The sequence below is a fragment of the Cystoisospora suis genome (assembly GCF_002600585.1).
Source record: "Cystoisospora suis strain Wien I chromosome Unknown contig_5804, whole genome shotgun sequence".
Lineage (NCBI taxonomy): Eukaryota > Apicomplexa > Conoidasida > Eucoccidiorida > Sarcocystidae > Cystoisospora > Cystoisospora suis.
The window spans coordinates 655-16,852 of NW_027158594.1; the positions used below are offsets into that span (position 1 = coordinate 655).

The 16,198-nt window shown below is 51.8% G+C and overlaps 2 protein-coding genes across 2 annotated transcripts; one reads left to right on the forward strand and one right to left on the reverse strand.

Annotated features, from left to right (window-relative positions):
• Window positions 1-821: 821 nt before the first annotated feature.
• On the forward strand, window positions 822-4,005 carry CSUI_009598 (sag-related sequence srs32). Its single transcript, XM_068069711.1, has one exon. It carries the CDS (start codon window positions 865-867, stop codon window positions 2,944-2,946), a length of 2,082 nt encoding a protein of 693 aa, XP_067918312.1. The 5' UTR covers window positions 822-864; the 3' UTR covers window positions 2,947-4,005.
• Window positions 4,006-4,940: 935 nt separating this feature from the next.
• CSUI_009599 (perforin-like protein plp1) lies at window positions 4,941-16,195 on the reverse strand. The gene is made up of 14 exons (XM_068069712.1): window positions 15,977-16,195; window positions 15,102-15,174; window positions 14,304-14,420; window positions 13,797-13,868; window positions 13,299-13,426; window positions 12,497-12,708; window positions 11,711-11,907; window positions 10,324-10,601; window positions 9,824-9,979; window positions 9,030-9,190; window positions 7,811-7,946; window positions 7,081-7,195; window positions 6,434-6,646; window positions 4,941-6,076 (listed from the first exon to the last, which is right to left on the reverse strand). Exons 1-14 carry the CDS (start codon window positions 16,034-16,036, stop codon window positions 5,817-5,819), a joined length of 2,178 nt encoding a protein of 725 aa, XP_067918313.1. The 5' UTR covers window positions 16,037-16,195; the 3' UTR covers window positions 4,941-5,816.
• Window positions 16,196-16,198: the final 3 nt, after the last annotated feature.

Genomic DNA, 16,198 nt, shown 5'->3' on the forward strand with positions numbered 1-16,198 from the left:
GGCACGTGCGGTTGCGGCGACTCCGATATAAGCGCGTCTGCTCACACTCGACGTCGCATAGTTCTTCGTATACTAATTTCGTGGTCAGGAGTGGCTCTCCTGACATTAGGTACCCGACGGGCTAGGCACGGGAGGAACCGTTTGCTGGACTGCACTGAACTACCAATCATACCCATGTAGCTTTTTACAGGTGTTACGCAAAGCGTGCCCAACAGTCCCTCCGGGCAATGGATGCATCCGACTCGCTTACTCCATTGAAGACGCGAGAACAGAGCGGCAGGCAAGTGTGGGACGAACGGCGGTGCTGTCTAGAAAGTGCCTGGCCTACCACCCTTGGAGGGACGGGACAGAAAAGCAGGTTTGTAGCGAGGGTCAGAACTTGTGCATGGCGGCTTGCGGATCAAACATTCACAGGATCTAGTGATGGGTGGACAAGCAAGCCAGCTTCATCCCACGAAAATAAGGCCGGAAGACGGTTAGCGTCCTTCCACCTTCGGACGGACACCCTGCGTGCTCTCTCACGAGGCGGTTGTCTGGCCGGAGTCGGGGTAGCCAGCTGCAGACATGAAATTTTGCTACTCAGCCGAAGGGAACCCTGACGTGCGGACGAACCTCCTGGACTGGCCCATGGCGGGCAGCTTCACCAGAGCGTAAACCCTCAAGTCTGCGGGGTTTCACGTTCTGCAGTTCCGCCTCGCGCGAAGTACGCGCATGCGCTGTTTATGTCGACCCACACCGGGCCAGCTCGGGAAGGTCATACGTCGGCTATGAAAAAAGAATGCAGTTATGGTTTTCTTTAACGTGCAGTCGTAAATGTAAACGCACAACACGCCTACACTTCTTTCAAAAGGGGATCCAAGTGGAATGAGAAGCAGGCGTGAGAGTGTCACGACCATATTCAGTATGGTACTGTGCGCAATGAAGGGAAAAAGCTGCAGGCTAGCAAGCAGTACTCTGCTGTCTCTGGCATTCACTTGGGTATCAGTGCTCTTGCCGCTCGGTCACACCAGCAAGGTCCCAACGTGTGCCACAGCTGGGACGACGGTCACTATCGAAGTGCAACCAGGAGAAGCCACGTCGTTCAAATGCAGCCCCGAGCTACCCGTTCTGGACCCACCAGTCGAATCTGGAAGAGTCTATACTACCCGATCCTGCTCCACGGCGGTTCCGCTCACCAGCCAAGTGTCAGGGTCGCTGGAAATGACCCATGAGGCTGACGGGGGCTACACTTTGCGCGCCACCCGGCTACCGGTCTATGGAACACGTGTGCTATATTTTCGCTGCATTCTGCCCTCGGCGCCGGCGGAGGCGTGCAAAGTCATGGTGATTGTTTCCCAAGGACGCACCGCGGACCCCAGACGAGGTTCCCTACAAGCAGATGAACTTCCCACGTGCTCCTTAAGCGGAACGACCATCTCTGTGCAGCTGTCCCCGCGAACGAGGAAAGCGAGTTTCCGATGCGGGCCAGATTTCCCATTTCTGGATCCGCCTCTGCGGGAGCAAAGCATTTACCTCAGTCGCTCGTGTGCCAAGAGAGTCCCTCTGGAATTGGAGGGGATGAAGTCGCTGTCCCTTGTCGACGGAAGCCAGAATCTGTTCGTGTTGACGGCCGACACACTCCCTGCTAAAGGGCCCAAGACACTATTCTACAGGTGCACAGATTCGGCGAAGGTAGGGGCGTGCAAAGTGATGTTGCAAGTTCCAAGGAGTTTGCCTGACCCTGAGAGCGCCCCCGCACTGCCAGAAGACTTCGCCATCTGCAACAGAAGTGGGACCACCCTGACACTAGAGATGATGCCACGAGATGGAGTAGTCCAATTTGGGTGCGGGGGGGGAATGTTCTTGCTGGATCCGCCGCTACTGTCGGGAGCAGTCTACGCAACCCGATCGTGTTTGAGTGCCGTGCCGCTCCGGACGCAGGTGGATGGGTACATAGCTATGTCACCTTCGGGCGACAACGCATACCGAGTCTATGTCAAAGATCTGCCGAGGGACGGCCCGAAGACGCTGTTTTATCAGTGTCAATCGCCCGGCAAAGGGCACGCTTGTAAAGTTTCCATCAGGGTTCCCGCTCAGTCGTCAGCGCTTGCTCCCCTGAAGTTGTCCCCCGACATTCCTAGCTGCACGGAGAATGGCGCCACCACGACGGTTCTCCTGTCAGCCGAAACCAAGACAGCCCAGTTCGGTTGCAGCCCGACGCTAAGACAACTCGACCCTCCGCTGGGCTCAATGATGGCATACGCGAGCCGCTCCTGTACGACAGCAGTCCCGCTTGGTGACCTTGTTAGTGGAGCTATAAGTGGTACGAGTGGAGGCCACAACGTTTACACGCTTCGGCTGGACGGCCTGCCTTCTCGGGAGCCCAAGGAAATCTATTTCTTGTGTAGAGCCACCGAGGGCGGGGAGGCATGCAAGGTTCTGATCAAGGTGCCGCGACGCCCGCTTTCGGCTCGAACAGCGGCTCCATCGAAGGTTCACGTGTGCCACGCGGGTCGCGATGCGTCCATACGGATTGTCGCCTCGCCGTATGCTGCCTACCACATGAGGTGCGCGGTGGGCCTGACACATTCCCCCTCAGACGAGAGTCAGGTCTACGATGACTCGGACGGCGCGTGCAGCAGCCAAGTCAATTTGGACACCCTTGTTCGAGGAGCACACCTGACAAGGGCGCCACCTCCCGGCCGGGGCCCAGGGACCACGTATGTTTTTTCCACTGAAGAACTCCCAACAGAGCCGAAACATCTGTGTTTCCGCTGTGCACCCAATTCAAACCTCCGGACTGCTGATTGTAGAATCCTCGTAACAGTGCCCGGGAGAAGGAATGCTGAGGCGCGTATCGCCACCACAAGCAGCCCGCAGTCCTCTGTATTCCGTTCCGCAGCACACTCCTTTGAACAGTTCTTTTGGGGCCCAGCTGTGGCTGTACTCCTGGCAAGAGGCCCGTAGTGCCCTCTCATGTGGCTCCGCGGGGCTCAGCCCCTCCCGGACAGGCGACCATAACTGATTTTTTGCAACAGAAATGTACGCACTCCGGCCAGTTGAGGCCGAGGCACTGCGTGCAAGGTGTGCAGTTCGTCCCGCCCTTTCTTTCTCCAGCGTGTACATTTCATCGCCCCCGACAGCGCTGACCCCCTCCCCCCCCCACTCGGCTAGGCGAGAAAGCTACCAGGGGGTATCAGGCACCTGCTATTACTGCCTAGCGGCGGAACAGCCAGTCGACCGACGTCCCTGGCAGACGTCTCCTCGAAGGAGCACCGCACACGCTGAACGTGGTCGAAATCCCAGGGGAGACGAGGCGCCACTCGTCAAACGCTCTCCAGGCGCTTTATACCATGATGTCGGTTGGTTCCGCTTCGCGTATCCTCAATAGGGGTGCACGCCTCGCTTGATCAGCCGACCCCGAAGCGAACCAATCCTCGCTTTGCCGTGCTGGCCGTCCAGTCGAACGTGGTCGGACGGAAGGTGAGTCGGACAGGCACAATGTCCAGGCAGTGCCTCTGAGTTCAGTTTCCAGCACTCAGACAGCTTGCGGTCTTCAGCGTACCCCTGGCCCTGAACGTGCACAGAAGCGTCAAGATCAAGTTTCCGTTGCTTCCCCAGCGGAAGCTCACCGTCCAGAGACAAAGCCTTCACCAGCAATGCCTACGCGGTGAAGAAGTACTATGTAAAGGCAGTTCGCTGACTCTGAGTATTGCTTGCGGCAGCAACGGACAGTCCTGTCAGTCCGTATGTATACAGTAGAGGCGTCGCTTTTTGAAGTGGTGTTATTTTCCGGTACGAAGAAGAGCGAGGGCAGCCGTAGGCGGTCCGTTTGCTTGCCATCTCCTAAGAGGCGCCCACGCGTCAATCCATCAGAAACGGTTAGATGGACCGAAAAGTTGGAAGATCTTAGCTTCCTTCGCAGCGACCTTGGATGCGGAAGTTCCTGTAGACGCTTCTGTATTTGACGGAGAGGCGGCTGCAGCGACCGGTGTGTGCGTGCCTGAGTCACAGAGCTCGCTGCCGGCCTGTGTGTGAACCGTTTGCAGAGGCACGAGGGGGATGCAAACACCTGCGCTCTACGGTTGGTCGGTACGGTGCCCACGCTCGTTGTAGAGACTGCGCCACACCATTCATGACGGCAGCTGGCCAGCCACAGCTCACAGCCACCGACAAGACTAAGAGGACCAACTTCGGGCAAACTCTGGCGAGCGCAGACCTACGACATGTCAACGGATCAAAGCCGGACGTGGCGAGCCCGTGCGGGGCCAGGCATAGCCAGCTGCTGGGTGGGCGCGGAGTCTGTCGAAGCATGTGAAGCGGCCAACCCCGCCCTTCGCGGAATGACGCGACGGAAATCCTCCTGTCCCTGGTGCACGAGATTTCTTGGTTTTCCTCGAGGGGGGGGTATTGCCCATGCAGTGATTGAGCGAGCACGTTCAGGGCGAATGAGAGCTATTGCTGACTGGGGTGGGGCTTGGCGTTGCGTTTCTTGAGCGTTCCGCACCGATATACGAACTGACGGCAGCCGCGTGTGTAACGATGTTGCGCGGTGAACGTTACCCGTGATAAGAGAGACCTACACAGGTAACTGCTTCCTAGCGGCTGACATTACACATCTGGCTGCCACTAGTTAAGAGAAAAATTGGACATGAACAGGGTTTGCCTGCCGTTGGTTGCTTCCAAACAAGAGGAGACAGCCCCCTTTGCACGGCAACAGCGATGCCATTTGTCATGGTAGTAAAGGCGAGAGCGCAACCCAGGCACGTTCCGCAGCGGCACAGATTGGCTGCCGTTCCAAGAGAGGCACCCACTGGTGCTCGACCTTGCAAACAATTAGCGCATTCCAGCGTTTCACTTAGGACATGCACGTATTTCTGCTTCATTGAGAAAGAAAAACACCATCTAACACTCGTAGCTCAATACGCCCTTACCGGAGGGACAGCCAGAAATGCGGGACATGCATCCTTCCTGTCGAACCCGTACACTGTGTTACAAAGGGAAGCGGCGCAACAGAACATCGTGCAGGTGAGAGTGCGGGGGAGCAAGAGAGTTTCAAAGTGCCGCAAGACACGGGCTCCGAAAAGAAAAGGAATGACAACAGATCGTCAGCGAGCAACTTCATTTCTACACTTCATGTATATCACAACTGAACATTTTCTTGTCTTCACTGCTTGCAGACTTTCTCTGATGATGTTTCACAGAGGAGAATCATGCAACAGTTCCCCGCTTCGCCTAGAGAGGCCTCTGTCTGCGGTGCCCGGTATGCGTTCCGGTTACCTTGGGCCAGAGTGATGCGGCTCAACAGAATCCAGCGCACACAGGAAGTGCTTCAAGCTCTCCATTCACGTACACTTCCAGACAAAACCTTATTCTATCTTAAAATTCCTGACAGTCAAAAATATACCTTGAGCGCCCTGTAGAACGCGACTCGGGTGCACTCTCGGCACTTCGAAAGCGAAGATATCCATGATATACACGTCAGCAATCATGCAGCGGGCACCGTGGCTAGCGCGGCGAGGCAGGAGTGGTTCCGAGCTGGGCTAGCAGCAGCTCACAGAGCCCCTTCACTAAAACACAAAAAACAGATTAAAAACAACTCGCGTGCTTCAGTTGTCCTGTTGCCAGTAAGCGGCTCAGCTGGACACTCACGGGAACAATACATTGCCACAAACGGGAGACGGCCTTTCACACACCGGCGGCAACTGCAGTCGTCTGCTGTGCACACGAAGAGCTGCTTGAAACCTGAAATTTAAATTATGCCGTTGCGTTCCGACACATTAGTACTTGCTGGAAGGATTGAGAATTGTAATGTAAGACAAGCCGACGCTTTGGGTTTAGGGAATGTATAGCTCTGGATGTTTCGGGCCACCTATAGGTTCGGCCTTCGGCGCGGGATCGGGATTTTCCGGCGTGTCACGCACGCAAATACCCCATGCCATCAAAGCGTGAGTGTCCCGGAACTTCCGTTCTCCGCCCACAAGTGGTGCTTGGTCGAGGCCTGAGCCTTTCATAATGCAGATCTGTTTACCACCCTCGCAGTTCTGATAGTGAGTGCGCGTCGCCTGCATGCGCGTGTGTGCCTCCAATGCCCAACCTGCAGGGAGGTAAGACACCCCAGCACCGACACACAGTTCTTGGTTTAAGAGAATCATGAACGGCGCCGGACAAGCTTTCTTCTTCCCTCACAAAGCACGGCGACGGACTTAACAGTCAACTACGTAGACGCAGGACATCAAACACGCCGAGCAGGAACCCCCTTTCTCCGCCCCTCATCATCTGGGTTTATTTATCTCTCTATCGACCGTCTGGTACCGCTTCCGCAGGCTCACGTCACAAATTCCCGGGGACGTGATGTGATTTCCATCTGTTGTGTACATTGGCCCCCTCTACCTAAACAAGGTTTCGCGCCTCTAAGAATACTCAGTTTCGAGAGGTGGAGGGCCTGACGCACCTAAGAGGATGTGGCGGTCGGTGCCGCAGTTAAGAATGACTGATCCATCGTCATCGGTCTTTGTCTCCACATAGCCAACATCACCAACAGAACTGATCCCGCTCAGCTCACGGAGACCGGGGTAGCTTTCTTCGATACATGCACCGTACATAAATCGCCTGGTATACTTCCGGCTAGCTTGTGGACGCGGGCGCATCCTACACGTCTGTTTGCCTGAGTGACAAGGCACACAACAGTCCACAACTTCCTGACATCGCGATGGCAAGGGGTGAATCATACACTTGCTTCACAGACATACGGAGGTAGAGCGCCGTGAAAAAAGTGTGCTTACTGGAACAAGCGGGCCTCGCCTCGACTGACGGGCGCGGAGCTGCTTATCAGCGTATCCGTCAGCGCTATGCCAGCTACTCATAATCATGACTGGACGCGGTTCTCCTATAGCAGCATATGACTCCGGCTCCTCTCTGTTGTTGGTTTCTGTGTGTTTGCCTGGGCCCCCCCCGTAGCCACCGACCTCGAGGCCGAAAACCGAAGCGACTAGTCCCACTTCGATTAAAAAAGAAATGACCGTTAACACCTAGACTCTCCTGCTGTCGCGCGCAGGGCCACGAGGAACTATGTAAGATATAGAAGAACATCTCCCTTACCACTTATGCAATGTCCAACGTAGCTGTAGATGGAACCTCCGGGCCCGTATCCAATGCCTAGTTTCATTCCCCAGGCTAGAGCCATGCCATTCGGGCAGTGAAGCTCTAAGACTTTCTGCAAGAAAGAAATGAAGCGAACGACCAGGGGCTCGCCTTACAGCAAAATGAATGAAAACCAGAGAAGTTCGAAAGAAAGAGCAACGCTGGATCGTCTCCATAAAAAACATCTGTTATCACCCGGTACAGGTGTGTTTACTCCGCCTGAATTCCATGAGTTGCATGTAGGCTTTACAAGTAAAGCGCTGTCCAGCTGACCTCGGAGCCACCGTCGAGGCTCGAAGACCCGCCGAGTCCCGTGGTTACACCTGCGCGGCACAGCTTGGTGCAAGGGCAAAACCAGACGAGCTGCGGCAGCTGCACAGCCGTGCGTCCCGCCCGACCACAGCAAAGACCGAAGAAGATACGACGAATGCACTCAGTCTTTTCGGTCGAGGAACTTTTGAACAAGCAGTACTGGTACAAGCAGGCATCCGCGCCATCCGACGCAGAGAGGAGGCCCGACAAACAGAGATAAAGTATGACCTGCGCACTGTCCGCACCACAGGCAAGATCGTGACTACATAAACAAGACTTGTTCTAGCCGGGAGAGGAAAGACTAGACAGACAGAGTCAAAAACGAAAACTCAAAGAGAACTCTGTCACGAAAAGCGGATACCTACTAACGACTTACATCTTGTTCTTTACGGCCGACAAGGCTTTCGATCACAAACTGTCGGAGACCAAGCATCGATGATTTCCCACATACTGCCCAGATACGTGTATCATCGTGGCTTTTTCCTGACGCAACCTTTCCTTCACATAATTTCCTACAGACCCAGAAACACAGGCGAAAAAAGACACGACAACATCAACACTGTTACGAACTTCCCCTCCTGTAGCGAAGAAGGAAGAGAACTTCCCGTCATATTCCGCTGGCTGGCCAATAAAGAGGGTGCTCGGTTTGCTTGGTATCGTCTTGGTTCTTCATTGTTATCGAGAACCACACGCAGCAAGAAAAGAGATCGACCTAAGCAATATGACGACACTATTATTGTACACATAAGCTACACTCCGTGGCTATCAAGGATGACCGTACACGATAATAGGAATAGCTACAAGCGAAGGAGTGTTCTGCGTTTGTAATGCTCACTCAAAATCAGTTGCACGCTCACTACAGAGAGAGAATCCCTTGGTATGTCCACGCGGAACGGTTTAGTTTCCTATTTTCTCTATCACCTCATACAAGATGGTGAGAAATTACAATTCGTCTCCGCGGACGATTCTTTATTCCGACAGATTGTCACGCAGGAAGTCGACACGCGAGCGGCGTGGCAACCGCTCACTAGGCTCTGTTTGGTAAACATCTTCTCTGCCTCCCGCGGCTTTTCGTGACATAACAAGAATCAACCGAAGACATGGGATTGTATGACTCGTAGTGAATAGCTAGCCAGTTCGGTTCCAATCCTGTCTGGTAGTTTTTCCCTTAACAAATCTCTGAAGTGCCTGACGTCTTCTTGGTAGTGTCTCTACCCTCGGAGGGCTGTTTTGGATAGACGACAATACAACTGAAGACAGTCCAACTGAGTCATATGCGCAGAGAAGGAAGGAATTTCGTTTCTCTTTCTCCTTCCCGCCACGTGAATGAAGACCAGAGCTCATTTCTTGTCTCTGTCCTATTCTGCATTGTCACTCAGCCAGGCCAAACAAAAAGTCTCCCCCATCACCAGAGCGATTCCTAGGAACTACTGAAATGCCCTAGGGAGTTATTACGCCCTTTTGCTCTTTCACAGGAAAACGGGGAGGTGGCTCACGTGAGAAACAAGCCGCCTCTTGCCGAGGAGACACTAGAAGATAGCTAGCACATGCAGAGTAGACAAACGTGGCGTGTAAAAGCGAAGAAGAACACTTACAAGCCAGGAGTGCAAATAGTAAGATGATAGTCGTTCGGATCAGTGTCGGAGTCAAGGAAATTGAACGAAAGGGAGAAACCAGCAATAATAACCTCATCGCCCGGACACATCACTCGACCCGGAGGGGGACCACCCCACACTAGGGAGTGGCCTTCACTCAACTGAGTAAGTCCATACACACACACACACACACAACACAGAGGAAAAACGCGTACAACCCAGCAAGAAAAGTGTACACCAGATACCAGGATTTACGTGTGTATCTATATGTCAGAAGGTTCTGTAGTATGGCGGTGAATACCAGAATCCTACGCTCCAAGATCTATGTATGTATGTCGACGCACCTTTGTCTCGTCTGGCTACGCGACTCCTACTGTCTCTTCCTTAGTTTGGTTAATCACTCCGCAACACATTTGGTGAATGAGATGTATCTCAGTTCTGTTTTCTGTGAAGGAAAGGGGGGAGCGGGGGGGAAAGCTGCGAGTGCTTTAAAAAGTCCCAAGAGTCACACAGGTTTAGCCTGCTTATGACTTACGAATGAGAAAGAGCTAGGGAGAAAGCCTCGAACAAATACCCACCGTTCGAAGTGGCCTCTCTCTTCTGAGTACGTCTGCCCGTGTAGGGATGGGACCCCGCTGAAAAAGACAAGCTCTCTGCTTACGTACTTTCCCTCACTACTTTTCCCAAAAACCAGTAAACCAGAACATATTGCCGATGGTTCTACACCGCGAAGCCATAGAACCGCCTCCCCGCCCGTGACGTCGTGAACGTCTTTTCCATCGTAGCGTCCTTACTCTTTTTGAGAGGGTTACGACCTCTTTATTGGCAAGCTGATCAAGCTCGGACTGACTCATGCCATGAACTAGTCCATAGTAAGCCGCAGCCAAATCGTACGCCTTTCGAAACTGCTCCGGAAGAAAATTACGTATGGGTTGCAACTCAAACTGGACCTGCGGCAGTAGGCACCCCACAACATAAACCACCACGACAGAAACTTCACACAGCGGTCTGCAGCACGGTGGGTCGGAAGTAGCGGGGGAGCCGTAATAATAACATCAGAACAGACGGGAAGAAGAGAAGAAGCTTTGTGTCCGAACAAGGGAAAGCAAGGTTGCGTGGTTTGTTAGGGACACATATCCACTTCGCTGCGTCTACCTGTGTACGACTACTACTGAACACCACAAGAGAACAAAGAACGGAAAAAGAGTTGTTTAGCAGCAAGTACAAACGAGTCCTGTGTGTGTCTTCACAACTACGATACACTACTACTTTGCGATCGGGACTTTTCCCTTACAGGCATTGGATAATCTTCAACAGTCTTCGACCAGAGCACGATCGACGAGGGGTCTGTTGGATCCTTTGGAGGCCGTCCACCTACAACGTAAGTCACGACTTTCTTGTCAAGAGATTCATCCGCGCGGCGTTCACTAGTCTTATCTGTTGTGGATGCTCCTGCGCTAGCGCTGAAGCCAATGACTCCCGCCGACAGCTGGGCTGAAACAGACAGCCCTTTATCCTTCAGTTGGTCGACGGCTTTCTTGCTTACGAAGACCTGGTGTACGATCTTTCCACCTTAAACACACACATACAGCGATGTTATCTTTCTCCAGGGAGGGGCAGCACGAAAGGTTACTGATGTGCTGTCGCTTTCTGTATACACGTCTTTCACAGAAGGAGATCATACGTACTACCCCCTCTGACCAACTCCTTCCTCCTAGGCGTCTGCATTCTTGGTACTTTTGACACAAACAGAATACAGCAGTTGACGTAAAAGCGCGCAGCTCTCTGTATCTAGCATATTATCTGGTGTCAGTAGAACTGAAGCAACAATCAAGCGCGATAAGAGAGTTCACCCGAATGAAAAGGAAGAAAGCAGCTGACACGCATGAGCGCTAGCAGGCCAGTAAGCTGGAATCTCGGGACAGTTCCCACCACGAGTCTCTAGTCAGAATCAGAGTGGACAGCAACACGGAACAGTGGGGAGCGGCACCTCAAGAACTTCTAAGTAGAGCGGTACGGTAAACTGATAAGAGATTATGGTCCTGTTTACAGCCAACAAGACAAGAAGGCCCGCGTGTCACTGGCTTGTCCCTGTGTACTCACTCACTCGCCCTCTAGAGATGAAATCTCATATATATCATACAGCAGTTTAGACAGCGACTTCAGGATACCTCCCCGTCAAACGCAGATGAAAATGAGGCAGGCACGAGACCACACTACCGGGAAGAATTCGACACGACTTTGTGGTTGACAGAAGACGAGAAATCAACTGAAAAGAAACTTTGCAAAATGTCTCTGTTGGTCGTCTGGATATCGCAACCTCCTGCTACCTTGCGGCTGTGGTACACTCGCGTGCACAAACCATTCCCTTACACAGTTCGTCTGTATACCTGTTGTCCTTACATATAGATGAAGATAGAGACAAAGGCGGAGAGAGAAAAAACGGAACGACAAGAGATCAAAGAAAAGGGAACGGAACTCTTAGGACAGGTCGAACGTATGTACTCGACACAAACATATGCGATTGACATGCAGACATATATGCAGATGCTTGCAGCGATATGTGTTTTCTACCAGTAACACGACGCCTACCTCCAGGTAGGTCTACGGACACAATGGAATGAAAAGAAGTACTGAAAGAAAGGCTGCTGCTAAGACGAAATACACGTAAGTAAGCTTACCAAGCTTAACATTGGTAACAACATGTGTACCGTACTGGTTGAAGAGGTTCATCCACTTAGCCACCCCCGTTTCCTCGCACTCGGGACTCTGTGGGTCACTTCTATAGACGAACGCTTGGCAGGTAGATGTTGACATCAAACCATCGAAATGAGTCGGCAGATCCCGGAGCGATTGCTCCAATCCGTAGGTCACATTCCTGTAAGTAAAAACACTCAGGAGAGTGTAACTTCTACAGCTACTACTTTACCTCCCTCCACGATCTCCATACATCTACTCCAGACAAGTGGAGATGAAGGAATTCTTCTTCTGCAGCGAGACTTCACAGCAAGTACCACACTCGTAAATATATATAGATATATACTAGTATATAGAAGTATCCACGGTCAGACAAAGAGAGAAAGAAGAGGCAGGGTATGAAGAAGAGGGGAAGGGTGTGACGAAGGCAGTGGCGAGTCTTTTGGTCAGATATTCGCTCACTTTGCTTATCTCTAATGCACATATCTGTATCTCTATCTATCTCTCTCTATTTATGGTCATACTGCCACGTAACCAGAAAATAAAAGCACAGAGAAGAGGAAGGGAGAGTAATCAAAGCCTTTTCGCAACAGAGACGGGTGTGCTCGAAGCAGCTCGAGTGAAAAGACACCTTCACTTTGCAACAGGAGAAACCAGGAGCGTCCTTCTTCCAGCTTATCTATAGGAGATTGTCTTTCGGAAACGTGAGTTGAAGTCCCAACTCAGAAACGATACGATCTGATTCGCGTGGCAGGGGAGGCTCTCTTTACCAGTTGATAGAGGGGGAATTAGCTAAGCCAGCCTCATATCGGAAGCAGTAGGTCTTAATGAAGAAGGACTTCATGTCTGACTGCGCAAACGTCTTAGCCATATCCCTAAAGCTTGTAGATGCAGAGAAAGATACAAACATATTCCCTCCTCCAACTGATGCGTCAACGTCTAGTTGCTTTTCGTAATCCGACATTGAAGAGACTTCTTCCGCCTGTAAGGAATGTGGAAGAAGGAAGACACGGTCGCGGTTTTCTTGATTGCAGAAGGAAGGCTTCCTCTACTTTTTGCCTTTTCTCACCACCTCGCCCTCCTGCCCCCTTAGGGCTTGTACATTAGGTTCGAAAAAACGAAGTCACCAATCCGCTGCTGCCGTTCTTGGCTATATCTTCGCCATCCAACAAAAGGAAAAATAAGGACACTCGCATCTGTGTTGCTTTACCGAGGGGTCAGTGAAACACAGACATTCAGGATAAACGGTGCGCACACAGCTATAAGAAGAAATGTCGAACACTTTACTTCCAGATAGCTCCATGGAGATCCAGAAGATAGTTACTTCTGGCCGGGAGGGGGGGGAGTGGCGGGGGCAGTAGCTCGGAATGGCACTGTACTGTGGAGTCAGGAGCTCGACAGTCGGTATACCTCTTTAGGTTGTGCCTACCTGCCTGCCTGCCTTTAACAAGTAAGGGAGACTGTGGACGAGATTTCATATGCACTGCGTAAGTAAAAAAAAAATCTGTGTTTCTTTGTCAAACGGGACTACCATAGAACACCTAGGTAGAAGTTTCAGAGAAAGCAGCGTACCGTCTGGGACTGACGACAGGAGACGAAGGGGCGGACATATCCTCCGCGAGGCTGAAGAAGAGAGAGGTCGTTAGTAACTCCGTAAGCATCGTGACTCCACCCGAAACGTACCACAGGCTTCCGGTACCCTAAGAGGACACGGGTGTCGAAACAGAAAACCAGGCAAACATACACACAGCCAGGCACGTACGTAAATACGTAGATATATATATATATATAGGAGAGAGTCTCGTCTTCCTGTCGAGGTGGCAGGCGATTGCCGTAAGTCCCTGTTGCCTGGCGAACAAGAGAAGGAAGAAGAGTGTTTCCTTCCCAGAGGGACGAGGTAAGAATCTGAGACTTACGAAGAGACAAACATACAATTGTGCCCCCCGAGTAGGAGATACCAGGCCTCTGGCCTCTTCAAGCGATTGAAAAAGGCGACCGAGGGAGAAATGTGGGCGCCAAGCATGCAGTTTTTTTATGAAGAGGAGAAAACATGGTGAGTCCTGACAGTACCTGGATCAACAGAAGTCTCAGGATCTCCAATAGGATTGCCTTTCAGGGCATCATACCCTGTCCCAAGAAAATCTGCAAAGTACACGGGGCCAAACAAATCCCGAAGAACCTTCGGAATGAAATAGGGGACCCTCAAAACAGCCTTGCTACCGCATTAACTACAGTCTCGACTCATCCGGCTTTTCTGTACGCAGGGCAGTCCCCAGAAGACGGATGTACGTTGCCGTCACACACATAGTGAAGGTTTCTTCTCTCTGTATAGAGCAACGTGCCTTTTCCAGTCCATGGTAGGCGTAGAGCTAGAAAGAAGTATACAGATTGATAGACACGTACACATACATCTGTACTTGAGAGGGCTAACAACATATATATATTGAGAGACAGACAAGACACTACGTAGGCAAAAGTGGACAGCCGTATGGTTTGTAAATACACTCATCGGCAGCACGGGTACAAAAGCGTAAGATCGACCTCCGCCCCGTAGCCTTTTCATGAACTGCTTCTTACCGAGAGCAGGAATAGTATCATGAGCGGCAGTGTATATATCTGCGTCCGTCCGAATGTTCTTTTTCTCTCGAGATTCCCACTGGACATCGGGTGCTTGTAAATCTCCTTTCATCCAGTCTACAAAGAAACGAAAACCTCTCCACCTCTCTCTTCTGGAAACTGACCAACAAACGCTCTTTCGGTTGTATACAGCTGTTTTTCTCTCTATGATGTAACACGTAGTATTTACTTGCACTTGGTAGAGCGGTGCTTGCCGGTCCTACGTGAATGTGTACATACATGTAAAGAGACTCACAGAATGGAGGACATCCTGGTAAATAGTACTCAGTTGAGTGCGCCCCAGACGCCTTCTCACGATTGTTAGAATTCATCACTGCTACAACAGAAACATACTACCAATACGGAATGTTCTGAGGTGTCCTTGGCTTTTTACGGCTTAGCACCTTCGGAGACTTATGAGTACTCCAGCACCACTGCTGCTGCAGTGTTGAAGAGGCCACAGCCCAGGCCCACCCAGAAGAGACTCTAAGAAGAGTTGAGTGCGCTCGTCTCTGCTAAGACATTATAGTCTGGCAAGCGGCTACGACCATGGCAACTGAGTTGGGTCCTAGTGGTGACACAGAGGTAGAGATAGAGTGTACAAGCGATAGATACAGATAGAGATCCAGACACAGGGGTGGGTACAGACAGATGAACAGACAGAGTGGGCAGATATAACTACATGATAGGAAGATACAGATACGTAGACGGGGAGGGTCATACAGGGAAGCGAAAACGACTGTGTAGCCTAACTCTTACCTGTGCTCCCGAGACGGTCTCCTCGTTTACCGAAGTCCTGGAACTCGCGAGCTTTTCCGACCGCTTCTTTAGTCTGAAAAGTAAACGTAATTGCCAGCATAAGAAGTTGAGGAGAATCTAAGAAATCCATACACGGTTCCGATCCCCAAATAGTGTTCTTGGGGCCCTCGAAGTTTTGTGTTTTGCCCCCTTTTTCTTCAGCACACCCGCTTTGCTCGCCCGGTGGGGCGAAGCACATACGGGCAGAAAGTCGGAGACAACATCTGAGCAGAGAGTGACCAATGTGAATTGCCTGTCACCGATGTATTGCACTGAGATACTGAAGACTTAGTGCCCAGGTCTTCTCAAAGAACGACCCTGATTCCACCTCTTCGAGGACACCTACATGTCGTTGGTGACTGCGACAGCGCTCGGGTTTTCTCCCTAGTATTTGGAGACCAAGCAGCACCAAGTAGACAGATAGATCAAGGCGGTTCTCCGAAGAGAAAGCCGTAGGGAGACTTTTCTTTCTCTCTGTTAGCTGTCAGTTCATAAACGGACGTGGAGAGTAGAGACCAATGTACAGGGGAGCGAGCCGCCCAGAGAACTCCGAAGACGGCGCGCGAAAGCAGCCTTTGTAGTGTAGCCGTGTAGGGAAGAGCGCCCGCAGTCGTTCTTTTTCACATACCGGCCTCTCACTATGACAACAGCATATCCTTGGAGATCGTCCCTGTATTCGCTATCACTCGAACCTAATCTGTACTGACTCTCATTCTGAATAGAATGCTGCCACCCACCCTCGTGTCCTAGTATCGCCCTCTTGGCCTGCGGTCTTCCTGGCCTTTCTATCACCGTAGCGTCTCTCTCTCGGCTCTCTTTCCATTGTGTTCACTCACCTTGTCAGCCGTGCGTCGTCGTCTTTCGTCCGCCATATCTAGTGGTGAGATCTTCCCCATCCCTCCGCCGTTCAGCAGACCGCCCAACCCCCCTCCTACGTCGTCCTCATTACCTCCTGCACCTCCCAGACCTCCAAACTCATCATCCGCGCCGCCTCCCTTTCCTCCGCCCTCTTCAAAACCAAATGAATCATCGCTTTCTCCACCTCCAAAATCGATATC